This window comes from Priapulus caudatus, unplaced genomic scaffold, assembly GCF_000485595.1.
Source record: "Priapulus caudatus unplaced genomic scaffold, Priapulus_caudatus-5.0.1 Scaffold1024, whole genome shotgun sequence".
NCBI lineage: Eukaryota > Metazoa > Priapulida > Priapulimorpha > Priapulimorphida > Priapulidae > Priapulus > Priapulus caudatus.
In genome coordinates, this window is record NW_014578085.1 from 66,072 (window position 1) to 85,473 (window position 19,402).

Below are 19,402 nucleotides of genomic sequence, written 5' to 3' on the forward strand. Positions count from 1 at the left end.
TAAGTGTGAGATAACCTTTTGACCATCAAGAGGAGGGTTAAACATGGCTTTGTTAACTGTCTGTTAGAAAGAACTTGACTGCCGGGTTTGCTAGTAGAATCTATACATGCCTGGATGTATGAGGCTACAATGTCACAGTGAAATTTCAAAAGCTAAATTTGGTTAAAGAAGGTTTATGCTCCTTAAATCGTATAATTCCTATGGCATTCTGTACACTCAGTGTGTTACATGTAACTTATGCCACTGCCAGTGGCCACTGCCAGTGCATGTGGTAGTGATAGTACTGTGTAGTTTTTGCTTGCAGCCTGTAGGCTTGCGTAGGTAAATGGATGAGTGCTTACCTATTCTGTCTTGCAAATAGTTGTTGCTACTACGTATGATGGGAGCTTCCATCTTTAATCTTAAGACACTTAAACGTACGCGCCATCTCGTGGCAACTTTCATAACAATCCCAACGAACATTCCTTCGAGAAGGTTCCTGATAACATCCCTGTGCCTTCCACTGTTTCGGCGCATATGTGAACACATTTGGTACTAACAGGGTTTACTAGAATCCCACCACTCCACCACAGAGTCACCGCAGTAGACGTTAGATGAGCGCTGTCGCTCCGCGGCACTTGTGTTACTTATCTGAGGTAAAAAGAAAACATATCCATTGATATATTGAAACAATTGTGTTATATATCAGGATGGTATTAATTTTAATGTTAATTGTTATTGGATGTTAATATTTTATTTTTGCCATGGGTGCCTATATTAAGCAGCTAGATTAGTCCATGGTTACCTAGTTTATATCAGGAAGATAGGCATGTAGGACTTGTCTCTTGGGACAACCCTATAAAAGAAATATGTAGACGTGAGAGCTGCCACCCTGTGATGGGAAAAGTGCACGATGAGTTGACAGATGTATAGCGTAGGCTGGTAGCAGGGATCTAGCGTGAATATGTGACCTCTCCTAGCTTTACATATATCTTAGGAGTTATCCGAAAGGCAAACCAATGGACGCTTTGGTTTCTGGAGTGAGGAAGCTCACAAAGAGTTTATAATACTAGGGATATATGGTCATGATAACCACATCTTGGAGGTAATATATACAGTGGAACCCCGATTTTACGAGGCCCGATTTAACACGAATTCGGATATAACGTGATGAGTCGTTGGACCCCCTTTTTTGCTCTAATATATAGCCACGTATATATAACCCTGATATAGTGCGACACCGCTTTTTTCACGATGACATTTTATGGGCCCCAACCATCGCGTTATAACGGGGCTACACCTGTATATATATATATATATATACTCAATACTTTTTCTAGTGCTTGCATGAAACTATAGAAAATTGGTGTACACTCTTTCTTAAGATTAAACCTGCTTAATTTTTAGTTTCCTATTTCTTCATCAGTCGCTGTTCAAGCCCCCTCCATGATGATAAAATATATGGTGATAAATGGTGTATTTGCATCCTTTTCTGCCTAACGTCAGCCAATAGGGGATTACTATTTTGATAAGTTAATTTTTGCCGAAAAAAATCGCAGTCTCTTCCATGCGTCATGTGTGGGTATATAATATGTTGATCTTGTCTATGCAACGCATCCATGTTTGTGTTCTTACACGATTCATTTCAAATGAGTGGCATCTCATTTCTTTGGTATTTAGTTGTTATCAGACGTGATTTCCTTTGAACACGGTTACCAAAAAAGATATGCGGAAATTTTTAGCCACCAATAAAACTATAGCCACAGTTCACTTTATCGTATGTGTTAAGCAAGGCATAAACAAGTGATGGGTATGGGAAAAGAGGTGTATAAAAAAACATTTTACGGCACGACACTGAAATTTGACGATTATAAACGTTATTTTCTGAGCAGTTAAACCATTCGCCATTTGTATTCGCCACTTAGTGTAGTAAAATTGCTGCTGTTATTTATCGCATTTTGCGAAGGTGGCGAACGCCAGCGGTAGCCCTGGGAACAATAATTGTTGTAGATGCACCTGAGATGTGTGCAGCTTTGTTGCCGTCCTCTTATTGAAGGACAGCACGCAAATGTTGTTGTCTAGGTGGTAATTTGTAAGACTTGGTCTTTCACACCCCTGTTCGGGGCTTCCCTGTAATTCGTTTCGGTAGTAGTATCTGTAAGGAGTTTGCTGGTGAATAGGGCTGTTGGATTTGAGAGGCAAGTGCTTGTGTATAGCTGAAAAGCTTTACGTGACTGTATGCACGTTCAAGCTGTACTCATGAACAAAACATGCATGTGTGATTAGGAAAGCCAATTGATATTTGAAAGGGTAACTTTAATTTAGAATATGCTAGTATATTATGATGATCACTGCATAATTTATATACGCCTACATATTTCTCTCGTCTCACATTCACTTTTAGTATTGGAATGAATTGATCACTGATACTTTGAAATCACGTGCTCAGCTATCTCAATGTGTTAAATGTGCTGCCCCAAGTGGAATTGCACAAAGCAAGTCTTTAGCCTCAAAGTCAAACAAATAACTGGCAGAATTTCTCATTTAAATGTGAGAAAGAGTGAAATATGCTTTACTGCTAGTTTCTGTTAAATTATGCACTGTTTTACTAAAAGTTTTTTTAATAATAAATTTGTAATAGAGGGGGGAATATAATTTTACTTTTGTTATATCCATGTCATGTTCATAATATTGCTTAGTGCAGCTTGGAGGCAGTATATTTAGTGGCAGAGGCAGCGCTGTTTTCATCGAGAGTTGTGCAAGCATAATTTGTTTAAAGTTTATTATACTAGTTTATAATATCTATCTATCTATCTTTATATATATATATATATATATATAGCATAATTTAAACTTGGTCTAAATAAAAATAGCTATTGAACCTAAATTCCCTTTCCATCGAGTTTCCCTTTCCGTAAACTATTTGCAAGAACTAACCTTAAATAATAGTACTAAGAATAAATAACTGGTAAAATAGAATATATAATTTAAGTAATGATAACGTACTATATGCAATTATAGTTTGTTATAATTACTACTCTTCTTAATAATAAATTGCTTTCTTCACAAAACTGTATTCCACGGAATCATTGAGTATAACCAAGTGTTGAAAAGTTTGCCATGAGTAAAAAGTTCAATGCGTGTTCAAATTTCTTTTGGTAAAAACACGTTACACGATCTCAGATTCCAAGGAGCATGAAGTTTAAGCCAGAAAAAAGATATATGGAGCATATGGCTCTTAGTTAGGTGCAGTTTTGGCAAAGTAGTTAGTGAGTTTATTCTGTAGTAACAATAAAATGCTGATACCAATAGAGCTACATGTGTGTTGACTTCAGGGCAATTGGTTAGTTGTCTTTCTAACACTCGTTAGATGCTTTTACCTTAACCATTATGTTTAATTACATAATTGCCACCCTCCATGAGGCTGCATTGATGTTTGATTTGCACATGATCGTGAATAGACGTCATAGGAGTTCACATAGGAAAGACTGTTACTGTTAGGTGACACCTGATCTCTCGTGAAATGCACGCAGTTTACTTCAAATTTGGAATGCTTCCTTTGTCTTATTTTGCTGAAGTGAGTGTTGTGTGCGAATAAACTCTTACTATTATCCGTATTCCACAGGCCAGCCGAGCAGCCGTTTGTCCCCGCATTGGTTCTCTGACAGGGGCTCAGCAGTGATTCTCTTGCACCTTGATGCTCTGGTTATTCGTAAAGCTGTCTACTCTACGGGTTCTCGAGGTCAGAGTTAGCTCACCTCTGGCGGGCGTGAGCAAGCGTCACGTAATGCCTGGGGCATGACACATGACAGAGTTGTTGTCACCACACAGTGGGCATAGTGTGACAGTTGGAAAGTCTCGTTCTTGCTATCTGTCTTTCCTTGTCTGTCCCTTTCTTTCTGTCCTTCTGTTTGCCCCTCTCTTTCATTTTCTTCCCTTCTCTGTTTGCCCCTCTCTGTCGCTTTCTGTCCTTCTCTGTTTGGCTGTCTGTTTCTGTCTTCCCGTAGTGCGTCTCTCGTGTGTGTGTGTGTGTGTGTGTGCGTGTGTGCGTGCGTGCGTGCGCATGCGTGTCTCTGTCTGTCTGTTTGTCTGTACATCTGTCTGTCTGTCTGTCCGTCCATCCGTTCATCTGTTTCGACTGTCGATGTGTCTTTCTCTCTTCCCCTGTGTGTGTATGTGTGCGTGCAGGCGCGCGTGCATCTGTCTAGCTGTCTGTCTGTGCATTCGTTTGTCTGTTTCGACTGTCAATGTGTCTTTCTCTCTTCTCCGTGTGTATGTTTGTTTGTGTGTGTGCGCGCGCGTGCGTGCGTGTGCGTGCGTGCGTGCGTGTCTCTCTCTGTGTGCGTGCGTGCGTGCGTGCGTGTGTGTGTGTGTGTCTGTCTCGATCTGCCGTGCTCTCTCACTCGCACGTACAGAGGAACGCACGTTCAAACATACTGCATCGACGCACTGAGTGCACTTGAATACGTGTACACTATTCATCTACACGTAGGTATGCACGCATACATGTGCAAACTCACACGTATCAGACCTTCACACCTCTGTCTGCTGCCGGTTATCAGACTGTACTCTGTGTGGATTCTATACGACAGGTAGCAAGCAGTATGAGAGTGTTTTACGTGCGCGGGGACATATATTGGAGAGTGCGCTTGCCTCCCCTTGTCATTTTAACTGCACCCGTTGCCATCTTGTTCGTCATCTTTGTGTGTGTGTGTGTGTGTGTGTGTGTGTGTGTGTGTGTGTGTGGGTGGGTTTTCACAGCGTTACAGCGTCTGTGGACGTTTCACAGCGTCTACGCGCATACCAGATAGGGCCTACTGTATGCTGCGCAAGACCATACTCCTATCATTTTTATGTGGGTAGCTACTCGATGCGTTCTGGCTCTCTTGCCGAAGCTGCTATTCATAAGCGGATACTGTGGCAGTTCCTCCATATTAAAAGGCAAGAAGCTTCTAGTCGGGTAAATATCTGCGATGTGCCGCGACCTCATTTGCCAATCAATAGCAGAACCTGTCCCAGGCAACGGGATGCAACATGGCGGCCGTCGAGTCGCTGATGAACGAGCGACTTGGTACAGCCAACTCGCAAGCCCAGCTGTGGTCCACACGCTCACAAAGCCTGCCCCACTACTACTGGTTTGCTCAGCGTAGCCGGCAGCCGTGGTTGGTTGGTGGGTGGGTGATCTGTTCGCTGACACACTCGTAAGTAGCGTGCGTGTGTGTGTGTGCTATACAGGTCAGTACTTAAATAAAGCTAGCCTGCTGCCCCCTCAGCACTCACTCATAGTCATACATTGTGGTTGTGTCGGGTGAGAAGGATCGCCGATGCTACCTAAACCCAAAGAAATGTCTCCGCCCAGCTATGTGACTGTACTTTTTTGTACGCTCGCTGTGCCGTACCATGAGTCGGCATGTAGAGCATTTCAACCTTATTAGAGTAAATAAATACTCGGTGTACGATGCCATATACATACATGTACAGTTGTATTCCTATCGAAGTATGCAACACACCTCGTGTGGTTAACACGATTTCATAGGGGTTGCCCTGGGATCTACGGCGTTTGGTGTGTTAGTATGTTGGTGTGCGTGCATATTCGCGCGCGCGTGCGTGCGTGCGTGCGTGCGTGCGTGCGTGCGTGCATTTATGGGTGCCTCCGTAGTGCGGTGATGTGCAGACGCGTGTTTCAAAGCAAGTGTCGTTAACCTTGAAATGTTACAGCTATCTGCGCTGCCTGTACTAGTAGGGCTGAAAGGGTCGTTGTCGTACCAGGTACTACATATATATGTACCCGAGGTACGTATATGTATACCAGACCTGTATCTTCTCAGCATATGTACTCTGTGATTAGGGTTAGTGTTAGGGTTAGGGTACACTTGTGTAGTACAAGTCTGGTACACTTTGTGTATACATATATGTACCTCGGGGTACATATATGTAGTACCTGATACGACAACGACCCCTTCAGCACTAGTAAGCAGCGCTACTCCTGTCTGTGTGTGATGCACATGTGTATGCACATATGCATACACTCGTGTTTTTATTCGAATTTGTTTATATATATATGTTTATTTTCATTTTGCAAGCGCAAGAATACGCAGTGGTGTTGGGATTGGCCGCAACAGTGGCATGTATTGACAAATCTCAGAGAGGAATGGACTTCGAGTTTTCACATTTGGCGTCTTGTGTCGTAGTGAAAACTACATCATACTACTTACATTTAAACTTACTTACATCAAACTACTTACATTTAAACAGCAGTACTTAGTCAAAAACTTCCAGCAGGTACTAGAGTAACGGTCAGGTTTTGCTTATTATTTATTAAACCATGCTCTGAGGCAAGTGAAACACTCCAGAGGTAGTGCCAGGTACATACTGGTGGATGCTGGTCAATTATAAGGTGGTTAAAAGTCAAATATCCACAATTCCCTGTATTTAAAGTATAACATGTATAAGTCCAGCATTGTGGCACAAAGCCAAGCGGCATTAGAAACATTTTTTATGAACAAAAATTAGAAACAGTTTGTTAAAGTGTCAACTAAACAATAATATGACATGACCATGGAACGTACGTATTTCTATTCATATGTTAATAGTCTCCCTCTGGTGACATATTAGCATTTGAAAGAAAGGGTTAAAATGTTTTGAGCCACCTTAAAAGTTAAACCAATGCAGCCTCTCGTAGTCACCAGAGACCACGGTAGTAACAGAAGGAATTGTGGTAGTAGCAGGGACAACAGCAACAGGAGTAGCTGCAACTACAATACGTACTAGTGGTAGCTACAGTAACGGGAGTAGCAGTGGCACTATTGGCAGCATATGTTGCTGCAGTAGCAACATTTGGACTTGTATAGTCAGTAGCAATAGAAGTAGAACTTTGTGGCAACAGCACTAACAGCACTAACAGCAGTAGCACCTGTGGCAGAAGTTGCAGCATATGCTGCTACTACTACTACTACAGCTACTGCATTATGCAGTAGCTGTAGTAGTAGTAGTAGTAGTAACACTAAGACTTGTAAAGGCAGTGCCTGTACCAATAGTAGTACTAGTAGTAGTAGTAGTAGTGGCGGTTACGATGGTGGTGGTGGTGGCGGCGGCGGCGGCGACACCGGCTGTGGCAGTGGCGGCAGCAGCAGCAGTAGCAGGAGCAGCAGCAGTACTAGCAATAGCAGCATTAGCAGGGCTGTCACTCTGCAACACTTGTTAGGTTTTTATAGAACTGTACGTGAACTAGCAAAGCTTTAAAGCATGAGTATATTTATTTATAGGGTTCAATCTGACGTTGTGAGCTTGTAGTGTGTTTCTCATGCATATTGCGAGTGATTGGTATTTTTCTGCGCTGATGCTATTGTAGGGCATCGGGAAATAAGAAACGACGCTACTTTATTTCCCCCCGGTTAAACCTCCAACTAACTCTCTAAGGGCAAGAAGGTGTAATTCACACAGACGTTCTTAAACTGGTAGCAAACCTTGGCCGAGTAAACTAGTATCAAGTGAAGTGTGATAGATGTGCGGCTGTGCTCCATCCGTGTATCTTTACTACGTGGCTTTATCATCAACCCTGGTGTCACGTTTTAGGATGGTGTACGCATAGCCTGTGCGGGTGGGTCAGATGCTGGGTGTGGGTGTGGGTGCGTGTGCGTGCGTGCGTGCGTGCGTGCGTGCGTGCGTGTGTCCACGCCCATGTTTAGGCAGGCTCTGTTTACGCCCCTGTGGAATCAGTGAGTGCATTATTGATTTTGCTGCGTGAGGTCTAGAGCAATGGCTGATTGCGAGACCGGGTTAGTTCTCCTGCACGCAGATGGACACGTCCCCGTAAATGCACAGAGAGAAAAATAAACGTGCAGTCTGCTACAGTCTCGTTGTGACAAAATAGAAATGGAATAAAGACTAGTAATAAAGACACCAGTAAGGGGAGGTTATATCATACTTAGAATGGGCACAGTGAGACATGTATTTGGCAAGTTAATGTGATGATGACAATGACACTGTGAGTACAGTAAATCAAACGGACACATATTGATGTGCATCGTGACTAATGGGTCAATAACGCCTATTCCCATTTTGACAAAGCTGTTATTTTGAATATCAGACAGTGTATACATTTCATGCGCACACTTGCATTTAAACATATATATAATGGCTTTAGAATATTATCATGATGATTCGCATGTGCTCTTTGTTGGCACTATACTCTCTGTTAACTAATTTTCTCTCTGTTTTAAGCTCTTAAAACAGTTACGTCTGTGTCGGACCCTCTTCAGTTCTCATCACAGTTTTCTACTCTGGGTACCTGTCGGTGAGCAATGCAAAGACCCTCTAGGTATAAAATGTGTAGCATTGTGCTGTTTATGTTGCAGGGATGGGGACAGCAATGATAGCACTAACACGCTGACACCCACCTCAGAGCTATCTGCAGAGCAGCTGCCAGAGTCGACCATCGCACCACGTACAGGTGGAGCGTTGTCTGCAATTGGTAAAGATTTAAAGTCCCTGATCGCGAGCGGCTCACCGTATTCATCGTCCGAATCGAACGATGACGAGGGAGAGAGAGACCAGGAACGTTGCAGCCCAGCCTCTTTCTTACCAGACAGAAAAACAGACGACGATAGTTTGCCAAGCATGACCAATAATTCGCAGCTGTCGTCGAGTGAATCTGAGCCTGCAGAAGGCAGTGCCAAGGATGCTGAAGAAGATAGTGTTAAAGATGCCGAGGAATACAGTCTGAAAGAGGGTAGTTTCAAAGGTGGCAAAGAGGGAATTTCAAAAAAGTTCGAGGAAATTTCTGTAGAGGCAGGTACACAGAACGCCAGTCACACAAAGCCACTTGCCACAGCTAAGACGTGGAGTTTGTGGGATATGGACGTTGATGCAGATGCGGCACCCGAACACTCTCGTGAAAACGACGTTTCCCCCTGCCATGACTTGCCGTCAACGAAACGAGTTGTGGCTGCCGGTTATGGAAACACGAAAACAGTTTGCGAACGGGAAACAATTTCGAATGGGAGCAGCACTTTGGACCTCTCCGATCTCACTCACAAAGATGTCGAAGGTGATGGTGTAAAGCCAGAGGTTTCAACAAGTGAAGTGACAACAACGTGTTATAGGTCTGTGTGCCAGCAGTCGACTGTAAGACGGAGTCAAAAAGAAGCAAAGTCGCGACTAGAGATATATGATTATGACAGCAGTGATAGTAGAGAGCAGGATTGGGGCAGTGCGGACTCTGACCCTGACGTTGACCCCGCACCTGCTTCTCACGGGGAGAGAAATTCATTACCAGGTGTGACGCGTAAGGTGTATGGAAAACCCTTGGAGGAACAACATGTGTATGGCAAGCCTTCACATGAGGGTACGGTGCATGAAAAACCTTCAGAGAAATGCAAGGTGATTGGAAAACCATCAGAGAAACACAACATATATGAAAAAGCGTTAGAGCAATCAACAGTGTATGGAAAGCTTTCAAAGAATATAAAGGTGTATGGCAAGCCTTTAATAGAAAGCAGTGTGTATGAAAAATCTTCAGTAGAAGACAAGGAATATGCCAAGTCCTTAACAGAAGGCAGTGTGCGTGGAAAGCCTTCTGTTGAAGACATGGTGTTTGAAAACAGTGTATCTAACAAGGATGATGTGTATAGCAAATCAGAAGAGGGTGCTAAGGTGTATGAAAAGGCTACAAAGCAACACAAGGTGTACGGGAAGCCTTCACATCAACACAAGGTACATGAAAAATCTTTAGAAGAAAATCAACTGCATAGCAAACTTTCAGAGAAAGATGAGATGTTCGATGAGCCTTCAGTGGACGGCAGGCTCTGTAACAGCGAGTTAGAGGAAGATCGTGTGAACGGGAAGGAGTCGGCGGAAAGCCGATTGCACGACAAGCACTTGGAATCGAGCGTGACGACTACTGAGCTTGCGCGACCCGACTGGGATGGTACAGATGCTGCGCGGGGCGCCGCGGAGAGAGGAGGAGGCGATCCGGAGAGGAAGTCCGACTCGGAGGAGAGCAGTCACAACGACTCGTCGTCCAGCAGCGTGAGCTTCAAGAAGCGATTCGGAAAGTTCAAGTACCTTCACGAGGACCGCGAGTCCGGCTCTGGCTCCGAAGCGGAGGAATACCTTCGTCGGGGCGGCGGCAGTGGCGACGGCAAGGAGGAGAGGTCAGAGGTCGACTTTGGCGAGAACTCGACGAACAGCCCCTCGTCGACGGAGGGAGACGCGGAGAAACACGGCGGCGAGATGGGCGCCGGCGGCGATACGCATGGCGAGAGCGCGTCCTCCCCGCGGCCTTTCAACAGGAAGATGAAAGAGGCGCGGCAGCTGTCTGCGGGCGATGGGGACACGTCGACGTCGCGCAGACGCAGCAGCCGGATTGTGAAGCTGGAGGAGAGGAAGGAGCAGGAGAAGAAAGAATTGGAGGAGAAACTAGAGATGGAGCGGAAGGAGAAAGAAGAACGAGAGAGGCGGGAAAAGGAAGATAGGCAACGCATAAAGGACGAGCGAGAGCAGAAGAGGTTGGAAGCGGCTGCCAAGCGAATACTAGAAGAGCAAGAGGAACTGGAGCGAAAGACCAAGGAGAAGCCCGAAGAGAAAGTTGCGAAAGATCCTAGAAAGAAGGAAGTCAAAAAGAAAGAAAAAGAGGTGCCGAAAAGTTCTCCGAAAACTCCGAAAATATCGAAATCTGAGAGAGTTGACAAGTCCCCAGAGATGCCACCACCCACACTACTCATTGGCACCGCCTCTCCTCCTTTGCGGCCTCTGAAACAAGAGGCAAGCTCTATATCTACGCCTGGCGAATCGCACGTACCAAACCCTCCTATAAAAGTAAAAGATCGGTGGCGCCGTTGCAGTGAACTCGACTTTGGCGACGAGAGTGGCGACATAAAACCCAACATTGTGACGTCGCCGGGACAAGTGGCGCCACCGCTGCCAGACGAGCAGTCTTCGCACGACGAGCAGATGGTGGTGCAAGATTTGACGACGATGTCTCAGCCGGAGGAGACTTCTGAAATCAAAGTAGCGTCGGCGATGCATGTGTTAGAGCCCTTACCCAGCACGCCCAAGTTTGAACCGAGGCAGGTCGGCCTGAAGGTCATCATGGATGTCAAGGCAAAGGAGCAGGAAGAGAATATGCCAACGTTTGAGTTGCTCACCGAAAATGTGTACTTGACTGAGAGGTATGAAATTTTTCATACATAATGCTGAACGTTTGAGTGGTAACTGAATCCATGCTTTGCTATTTTGACTGGGAATATCATTAAAACTTATTTTATGTTTTTGTTGTGACTGTGGCTGTATTTTTCTTATATGTACACGATTACAGGTTAGTCTGTGCATGTGACCGAATTCGATTTACCACGGTTGTTCGCTGTTACAGGAAAAGTCATTCGAAAGCAAGGAAGGAAGTGAGGCGAATGGTGTGCGACTGTACGACAAGCAAGGAGGACCGTAAGGCTGAAATTGCGGCTTGTGGCGAGAACTGCCTCAACAGGCTCTTGATGATTGAGTGCTCGTCTCGCTGCCCGTGTAGCTACCACTGCACTAACAGGCGATTCCAGAGGGTATGTACCACAGGCATGAACAGCATTGAGATATTGCCTTGCATGCCATCTGCGAAGTAAAGTGCCTACATGGTGTCATTTACTCTGTAGCTGTGAGGTAGAGCTTGATGTTGAAGTACCGGGTTCAACTTTGCATAAGTTCCAATTAGAATGTTGGCATGACAATAGCTTTGTTGAGCTGTTGAGCTCATGTACAGGAGGTGAATATGACCGTGTTTAGTGGAATAACATAAAGATAGTTATTTGCAAGTGACGCACACATGATTTTTAATTAAAAAAAAAAAAATGCGTGTAGGGTTGTTATCTGAATTTTATGAGTTGATAATGTGAGAAGTTTGTGTAAGAGCAACAAATGAAACATTCTGCATTGCAATGAATGATGAATATTTATAGTTGGGATCAGATCTTGCCCCCTGCATGCAAGAATTGGCTTGTTTAGGGGAAATTAATTTTACTTTACCAAACTTTTAGAAATCCATTTCAAATGATGCTATTTGCAGAAATAAATAATAATAATTTGCTCATTGATTCTTGTCAAATCATCTGTTTTTGCTCTGTTGAACACCTTATCAAGAGTGCAAAGGAATGTAATTGCATCTTCTCAATTGGTCGTTTGAATATGTTTGTGAGATTTGTAAACCTGAGAGACTGCACAAGTTGAAATTATGATTTCTTTTCAGCGTGAGAATTCCAAGGTGGAGCCATTCAAGACGGAGAAGAAAGGCTGGGGTTTGAAAGCGTTGGAGGATCTTGCACAGTAAGCTACCAATGCTATGCACAATATTGTTATACATATAGCATGTATAGCATGATACTGTTTTTCTATCCATTACCCAAAAAAATCTCAATTTTGTCTTGTACTTTGAATGTTGCTTATAGAAATATGTCATTTGAAGTTGTTGCATAGGCTCTCAGTTATTAGGTATGGGTTTTAATAATGACACAACTTCATAACAACTTTTAGATAAAGACACAGAATAATGGTTTGTAATAAGGTTCTTTTAGACTTCATTTTCTCAAGTATAGTCAGTCACCTATGTCATTATTCAGATGTTGTTATTCTAATACTGCTAACAGAGCTTTAGGTAATCTTTATAGCAGATGCCACTTTCATCACCACTAACAGCTTGAAATGATGTTATAACCTTCTTCGCAGAACTCGTGCATTGTGAAGGTCACACGTGCTATTATCACGAGTTATGAAGGTTACAAATGCTGTTGGCCAACATAATATATGAGCTCTGTCATACATTACGATTCATATAGATTTATAAACGAGATTTATACTCAAAAGTTCAAATGAAGAAATTATTCTACAAGTTTCTCTCCTTATCTCTCTCTCGCGCTCCCTCTCTCTCACATCTGTTTCACGTGCTCACACAACCTCTCTCCTACTTCACTATGTACGATTCTGCTGATGCGCGGCCGCCCAGGCCAGCTCCATGCTGACTGCAACGTGTGTGTGTTTCTGCAGGGGTGCGTTCGTCATGGAGTACGTCGGGGAGGTGCTGAATCACAGGGAGTTTAAGAGAGGGTGAAGCTCTCTCTCTCTCTCTCTCTCTCATCCTCTCTCTCTCTCTCTCTCTCTCTCTCTCTCTCTCTCTCTCTCTCTCTCTCTCTCTCTCTCTCTCTCTCTCTCTCTCTCTCCTCTCTCTCTCTCTCTCTCTCTCTCCTCTCTCTTCTCTCTCTCTCTCTCTCTCTCTCTCTCTCTCACGCTCTCTCTCGTGTGTGTGTTTCTGCAGGGGCGCGTTCGTCATGGAGTACATTGGGGAGGTGCTGAATCACAGGGAGTTCAAGGAGCGGGTGAAGCGCTACATGAAGGAGGACGCGAAGCACTTCTACTTCATGGCGCTGCGCGGCGATGAGATCATCGACGCGACGCACCGCGGACAGCACTCGCGCTTCATCAACCACAGCTGCGATCCAAACTGCGAAACGCAAAAGGTGAGGTGCGGTGTCGGCGTAGCGTGTTCTAGCGGTGTGTTGGCGTAGCGTATTCTAGCGGTGTGTCGGCGTAGCGTATTCTAGCGGTGTGTCGGCTTAGCGGGTTCTAGCGGTGTGTCGGCGTAGCGTGTTCTAGCGGTGTGTCGGCGTAGCCTATTCTAGCGGTGTGTCGGCTTAGCGGGTTCTAGCGGTGTGTCGGCGTAGCGTGTTCTAGCGGTGTGTCGGCGTAGCGTGTTCTAGCGGTGTGTCGGCGTAGCGTGTTCTAGCGGTGTGTCGGCGTAGCGTGTTCTAGCGGTGTGTCGGCGTAGCGTGTTCTAGCGGTGTGTCGGAGTAGCGTGTTTTAGCGGTGTGTCGGCGTAGCGTGTTCTAGCGGTGTGTCGGCGTAGCGTGTTCTAGCGGTGTAGGAGGCGCGGAATAGGCCGCGCGTAGGAGTACGGTAGCGTAGTGGTAGCGGCACAGGATGCGCGTAGTGGTAGCGGCACAGGATGCGCGTAGTGGTAGCGGCGTGTAGTGGTAGTGGATTAGGAGGCGCGTAGTGGTGGCGGTGTAGGAGGCGCGTAGTGATAGCGGCGCGTAGTGGTAGCGGCATAGGAGTACGGTAGCGTAGTGGTAGCGGTGCGTAGTGGTAGCGGCATAGGGGGCGCATAGGAGTACGGTAGCGTAGTGGTAGCGGCGCGTAGTGGTAGCGGCATAGGAGGCGCATAGGAGTACGGTAGCGTAGTGGTAGCAGCGTGTAGTGGTCGCGGCGTAGCGTATACGTGACGAGATCATTAACGCGACGCACCGCGGACAGCACTCGCACTTCATCAACCACAGCTGTGATCCAAACTGCGAAACGCAAAAGGTGAGGTGCGGTGTTGGCGGCAGTTGTCGAGTCTTCGACCCGACCTCGCGCGGCGATGGCACGCACGTCGTTTCCGGGCATCTAGATGTGTAGTCCTGAGGTGTGGGTTGGTTGCTTTTGTTCAGGTGCTTTTGAGATGGTGTCTAAAGTCATGTAAAATATGAGTGGGTTTTGCCAAATTAATTTATATCAATTGCATTGCTGTGGCATTTGGTTGGAGAAAGTTTATATGGATGTGGTTATTACATTTCTTATGGCATTTTCCTTTCCAGTGGACTGTAAATGGACAGTTAAGGGTTGGTTTCTTCACTACCAAACCGGTTCCAAGTGGCCAAGAGCTTACATTCGACTACCAGTTCCAGAGATACGGGTGGGTTGTGCAGCATATAACATGAATGCCCAATAGAAGTCCAAAAGTCCATTCCATCAGTCCCAAAGTTATTTCCCTGACGTCTATCTCTCACAACCTCCTGACTTTTCATCCATGACATGGTTCTTTTTAAATCCATCTAGTGTGGCTACCTATTAACATCTGCAGAGTGCCATGAGTAATTAGGTGTTCGATAAACGATTAACCGCGTGACGCAGATAGCTGTGTTTTTAATCCATCTCGACTAGTGTGGCTACCTCTATAATACTAACAGCTGCAGACAGTCATGAGAAAATAAGGTGATTGATAATGGTTTTATTTAATCCATCTAGTGTGGCCACCTCTATAGTATTAATACATGCAGACAGTCGTGAGTAATTAAGCGATTCGATAAATGAATAAGCGATCTGTGTGGCGCCGAGAGCTGAGTATAACCGTAGCTGATCTTCGTCGTCCACAGGAAAGAGGCGCAGCCGTGCTACTGCGGGTCTGACAACTGCCGCGGATACATCGGCGGCGAGAAGACGGAGCCGAACCTGCTCAACAAGACTCCGGGCAAGAACGACAGGATCCTGACTCCCAAGCGCAGGCTGAAACGACGAGACTCCTTCGAAGACAGTTCGGTGAGCATCGTGAAATTGCCGGGGGGGGGGGAGCACGCCCGGAGAGGGTGCTGAGAGCGTGCACTTGTGTGGGACACACTGCGAGCGTGCATGTTGTGTGTAACGCACTGTGAGCGCGTATGTTGTTAGTATATTATAGCACTTAAAAGCATACTCAGTACCTGTTTTTACGTATGTTAGATATTGTGAGTACGTGTTTTTAGACGGCACTGTTTTTTCTGATGCTGTGGTTATGTATTTGTGGGTAACATTCTGTGAGCTCATATATCATGGGGAACATACCATAAGTTTATGTTTGTAGATGGCTTACTGCATACGTGTTTTTATATGGGATATTTGATATCATGGGTGTTTTTTGGCAACACTGTTTTTTGGCATTTTGTGACTACGTATTTGTGGTGAACTTACTGTAAGTAATTTGCTGTTGAGTTCTAATGAGTTACTGAATTTACCGTGGAATCTTAAATTAATTCAGTTGGAACAAGAAATAGAGAAGCTGATTGAGACTGGGCTGAAGAATAGGAATCATGTTCTCAACCTGTCCCGGCTGATGGTGAGAGCTGAGTCAACCCCAGACAGACTGGCTCTACTCAAACTCCTACAGGTGACAGAAACTCGACATAATGTTCGCATGAAGCTTATGTAGAACGAGTGGAAATTCTCCCACTTGATATTTTCTCCTGCTCTTTGACTCTATCTCCTTCCGTTTTCCCCCTTTCTCTCATTTTCTCTCACTTTTACTCTTTTCCTCTCTCTGAGATTTGGCTTCCTCTTCTTCTCCCTCTTCCCTGCCTCTTATGCTCCTTCCCTCCCTCCCTTTTTCAATCCCTTTCTCTCTCACCCTTTTCTCCCTCCCTCTCTTCTTCCCTCCCTCCCTTCCCCCTTGGTTTCCATCATTCTTTTACTGTCTTGTTTGAGTGTGAAGCACAACTGTAATTACTGCATCGAAGTGAAATGCATATTATAAAGAAAGGTGACTGATAACATTCATTGTGTATTTAAGACGACGCCAGAAACCGCTTGCCAGCGTTCATTCCTAGACTACCATGGGCTTACTTTGCTCTGGAGCCTCATGGTTGACATTCCCGAGAATGGTTTGGAGCTCAAGGAACAGGTTAGTCAATGTTGCTTGAATTAAGAGCCCAGCAATGCATTTGTGACATAACTGCACCCTTCTATACTTCCGACGACGCAGGGCCGTGTGAACGCGGCGATCAAAATCAACTAGAGGATAAATATTGATGAATAACATTGCAAAAACCAGTTTGCTATTATGAAAAACGAGCGTTTAGTAGCAACACTTTTCATGTATGAAGATGCTATTATGAATTCGACTACGTGTGTGTATGTGCACGTCCTCGATTGGCCATAAGTACACAGAATAGTAATTTGTGCAATCTTTAGCGCAACTCTTGCTATGTTGAGATGCGTGTGACTGTCTCTCTGCTGCGTCTGTCTTGTCCCATGTTGTATGTTCTATGTATATATATGTTATATGTTCGCTTCTATGTTGGGACGTGTGTCTCTGTGCTGTGCCCTCCTGTCTTGTCCCATGTTTATATGTTCTATGTGTATATATATGTTATATATATGTTATATGTGCGTTTCTATTATGCGGACACGTCGGTGTCTTATATCTGTGCCTGTCTTGTCCGCATTTGTATGTTCTATGTATATATATATATGTTAAATGTTCGCTTCTATTATGGGACGCGTGTGTTTGTGCTGTGTCTGCCTTGTCCCATGTTGTATGTTCTATGTATATATATGTTAAATGTTTGCTTCTATTATGGGGCGCGTGTCTTGTCCCATGTTGTATGTTCTATGTATATATATGTTATATATATGTTATATGTTCGCTTCTATGTTGGGACGTGTGTCTCTGTGCTGTGCCTGTCTTGTCCTATATTGTATGTTCTATGTGTATATATGTGTATATAGTGATGTTAGTATTGTAGCACTATTCCTATTATGGCGCACCGTTCCTTTCTGCACGGCGCTCTGGTCTTGTCCCATGTTGTAGTCTCTATGTATACTATATGTTAGTATGTTTCTCTAGTTTGGACGCGTGTTTTTGTGCTGTGTCTGTCTTGTCCTATATTGTATGTTCTATGTGTATATATGTATATATATGTTATATGTTCGCTTCTATGTTGGGACGCGTGTCTTTATGCTGCGTCTGCCTTGTCCCATGTTGTATGTTCTATGTATATATATATATATATATTATATGTTTTGCTGCATCTGTCTTTGTACACAGATTCTCGCCACGCTGGCCGTGCTGCCGATCCCGCACAGGAACATGTTGGACGACAGCAAGGTCACGCAGGTCATCAAGCGCTGGCTGCAGGAGAGAACCTCCGCCACCGCCGCCGCCAAGCCCAAGTCCTCCTCCCGCGACGACGCTGCCTCGAACACGGACTCGTCGCTCGCCGCCGACGCGCCGTCCTCCGACGCCGCTCCGGCCAATCGCCTCGCAGCGACGCCGGGTTCGTCTGCCGCCTCGAAACAAGCGGACAGCGGTAAGCGGGAGACCGACGACGATCGGTGGACGGCGTGTAAGAAGCAACGTCAGCAGGAGCCTGTCGGCGCGGTGGGCGGCGGCGTTCGTGATCTGCGCGATCCGAGTGTGTTTAACTCGTTGCTGCTCGAAGTGCAGTGTGCTGCCACCTTGCAGACTATTGTGCGCGTCGTGTGCGACGGTGCTGCCGGCGACAGCAGTAGCGAAACGGCTGCGGAAAGCGACCCGTTGATCCAGTTATACAAACAATATAGCTCAACCGCAGGAGAGTGTCCCAGCAAACCCATTTCCAATGCTAGTCAAGGCCCATGCAAACGCGCCGCAGTTACGCCGTCGCTCGGGGAAGTTACGGAAAGCTCCGACACGGATGTTAATCGCACGGACGATGAATCTAGTCAGTTGGCGGAAGAAGCAGAAGTGTGTGAAGGGAAGCAGGCGGCGAGTAAAAAGATTGTGGACATGGCTTCTTCTCTTCTGGAGAGCTGGAGCAACTTGAAGGTAAGCAGCTGCATGTGGCATTAACTAGCATCAAGAATCCAGTGGAAATTGGTAGTAATCTCCCAAAGCACTAATATAATTTGTTTCGCTAATTTTGCTCCTTTGTTAACCAACTAGTCTGTTCAAAATCTAATGGAATCCTCGTAGATTGAACTTATCTGGTTGCTAGGGTAGGATGTTTATTTTGTAAATATGTTCTTCTTCGTGGCATCACTAATATACCCTTGATTTCCACCTTTACAGGAGATCTTCAAGATACCCCGCAAGGAGACAAAGTCGGTTGCGGTGCCGGAGAAGGACAGAGACAGGAGGCGTTCCAGGGATAGGGACCGTGACTCGGACCGCTCGCGCGATAGGGACCGGGAGCGGGAGAGGGAGAGAGAGCGGGAGCGTGATAGGGAGCGAGAACGCAGGGACAGAGATAGAGACAGATATGACAGAAGAGGTGCGTACCAAAGTTGGTTTGCGTGTATGCGCATGGTATGTGTTGCGTAACATTTCATTCACAGATCGACAGAAGATCAGCCACGCGATCAAAATTGTTGTAGCATCTAATAAGTTATTTACTAAGTACTACTTGGAGTGTAACAGATTTCCAGTTACTAGAGTCCCATCACAGTGCGTGTGTGCGTACGTGCATGCGTGTGTGCATGTTTGCTCTTTCTGTATAAAGCTGTATTAAAACGAAAATGATGATTAGCTGCTAAAAATACAACATTCATTTTTTTTTTTAATTAAAAATAGGTACATTTATCATTATTGAATGTGAAAATTCAAATTTGGTTGTCAATGCCTTTTGCACCGATGCGATTTCAGATCGCGATCGAGACAGAGACAGGGATCGAGATCGAGACAGGGATCGAGATAGGGAGCGAGACAGGGACAGAGACCACGATCGTTACGATTGCGACAAGTACGAGCGTGACAGACGACGCAGCAGCAGGGCTTCTCCCGACAGGAGCAGAGACAGCAAAGATAGGAAGAAGGATGACAAGAAGGGGAAATCAGACTCACAACGTTCCACCACGCCTAAATCTGATTCCAAAGGGCAGCAGAAGAAGTAGGTTC

General features: G+C 45.3%; 1 protein-coding gene and 1 long non-coding RNA gene across 6 annotated transcripts in view; one reads left to right on the forward strand and one right to left on the reverse strand.

Annotated features, from left to right (window-relative positions):
• Positions 1–2,236, reverse strand: part of LOC106815022 — an 11,226-nt gene extending 8,990 nt beyond the window's left edge. The window contains exon 1 of the long non-coding RNA XR_001394688.1: positions 2,224–2,236. This is a non-coding gene — a long non-coding RNA (uncharacterized LOC106815022). The remainder of the gene's footprint in view (positions 1–2,223) is intronic.
• The window catches only part of LOC106815018, a 37,129-nt gene that overhangs the window by 9,991 nt on the left and 7,736 nt on the right, over positions 1–19,402 (forward strand). For all 5 annotated transcript variants that reach the window (XM_014819429.1, XM_014819432.1, XM_014819431.1 and 2 more), the window contains 11 exons: positions 8,337–11,150; positions 11,351–11,534; positions 12,215–12,291; positions 13,277–13,478; positions 14,595–14,692; positions 15,153–15,315; positions 15,791–15,919; positions 16,319–16,429; positions 17,576–18,334; positions 18,578–18,779; positions 19,151–19,394. In XM_014819429.1, the coding sequence (XP_014674915.1) occupies positions 8,337–11,150; positions 11,351–11,534; positions 12,215–12,291; positions 13,277–13,478; positions 14,595–14,692; positions 15,153–15,315; positions 15,791–15,919; positions 16,319–16,429; positions 17,576–18,334; positions 18,578–18,779; positions 19,151–19,394 (4,983 nt within the window). The remainder of the gene's footprint in view (positions 1–8,336; positions 11,151–11,350; positions 11,535–12,214; positions 12,292–13,276; positions 13,479–14,594; positions 14,693–15,152; positions 15,316–15,790; positions 15,920–16,318; positions 16,430–17,575; positions 18,335–18,577; positions 18,780–19,150; positions 19,395–19,402) is intronic.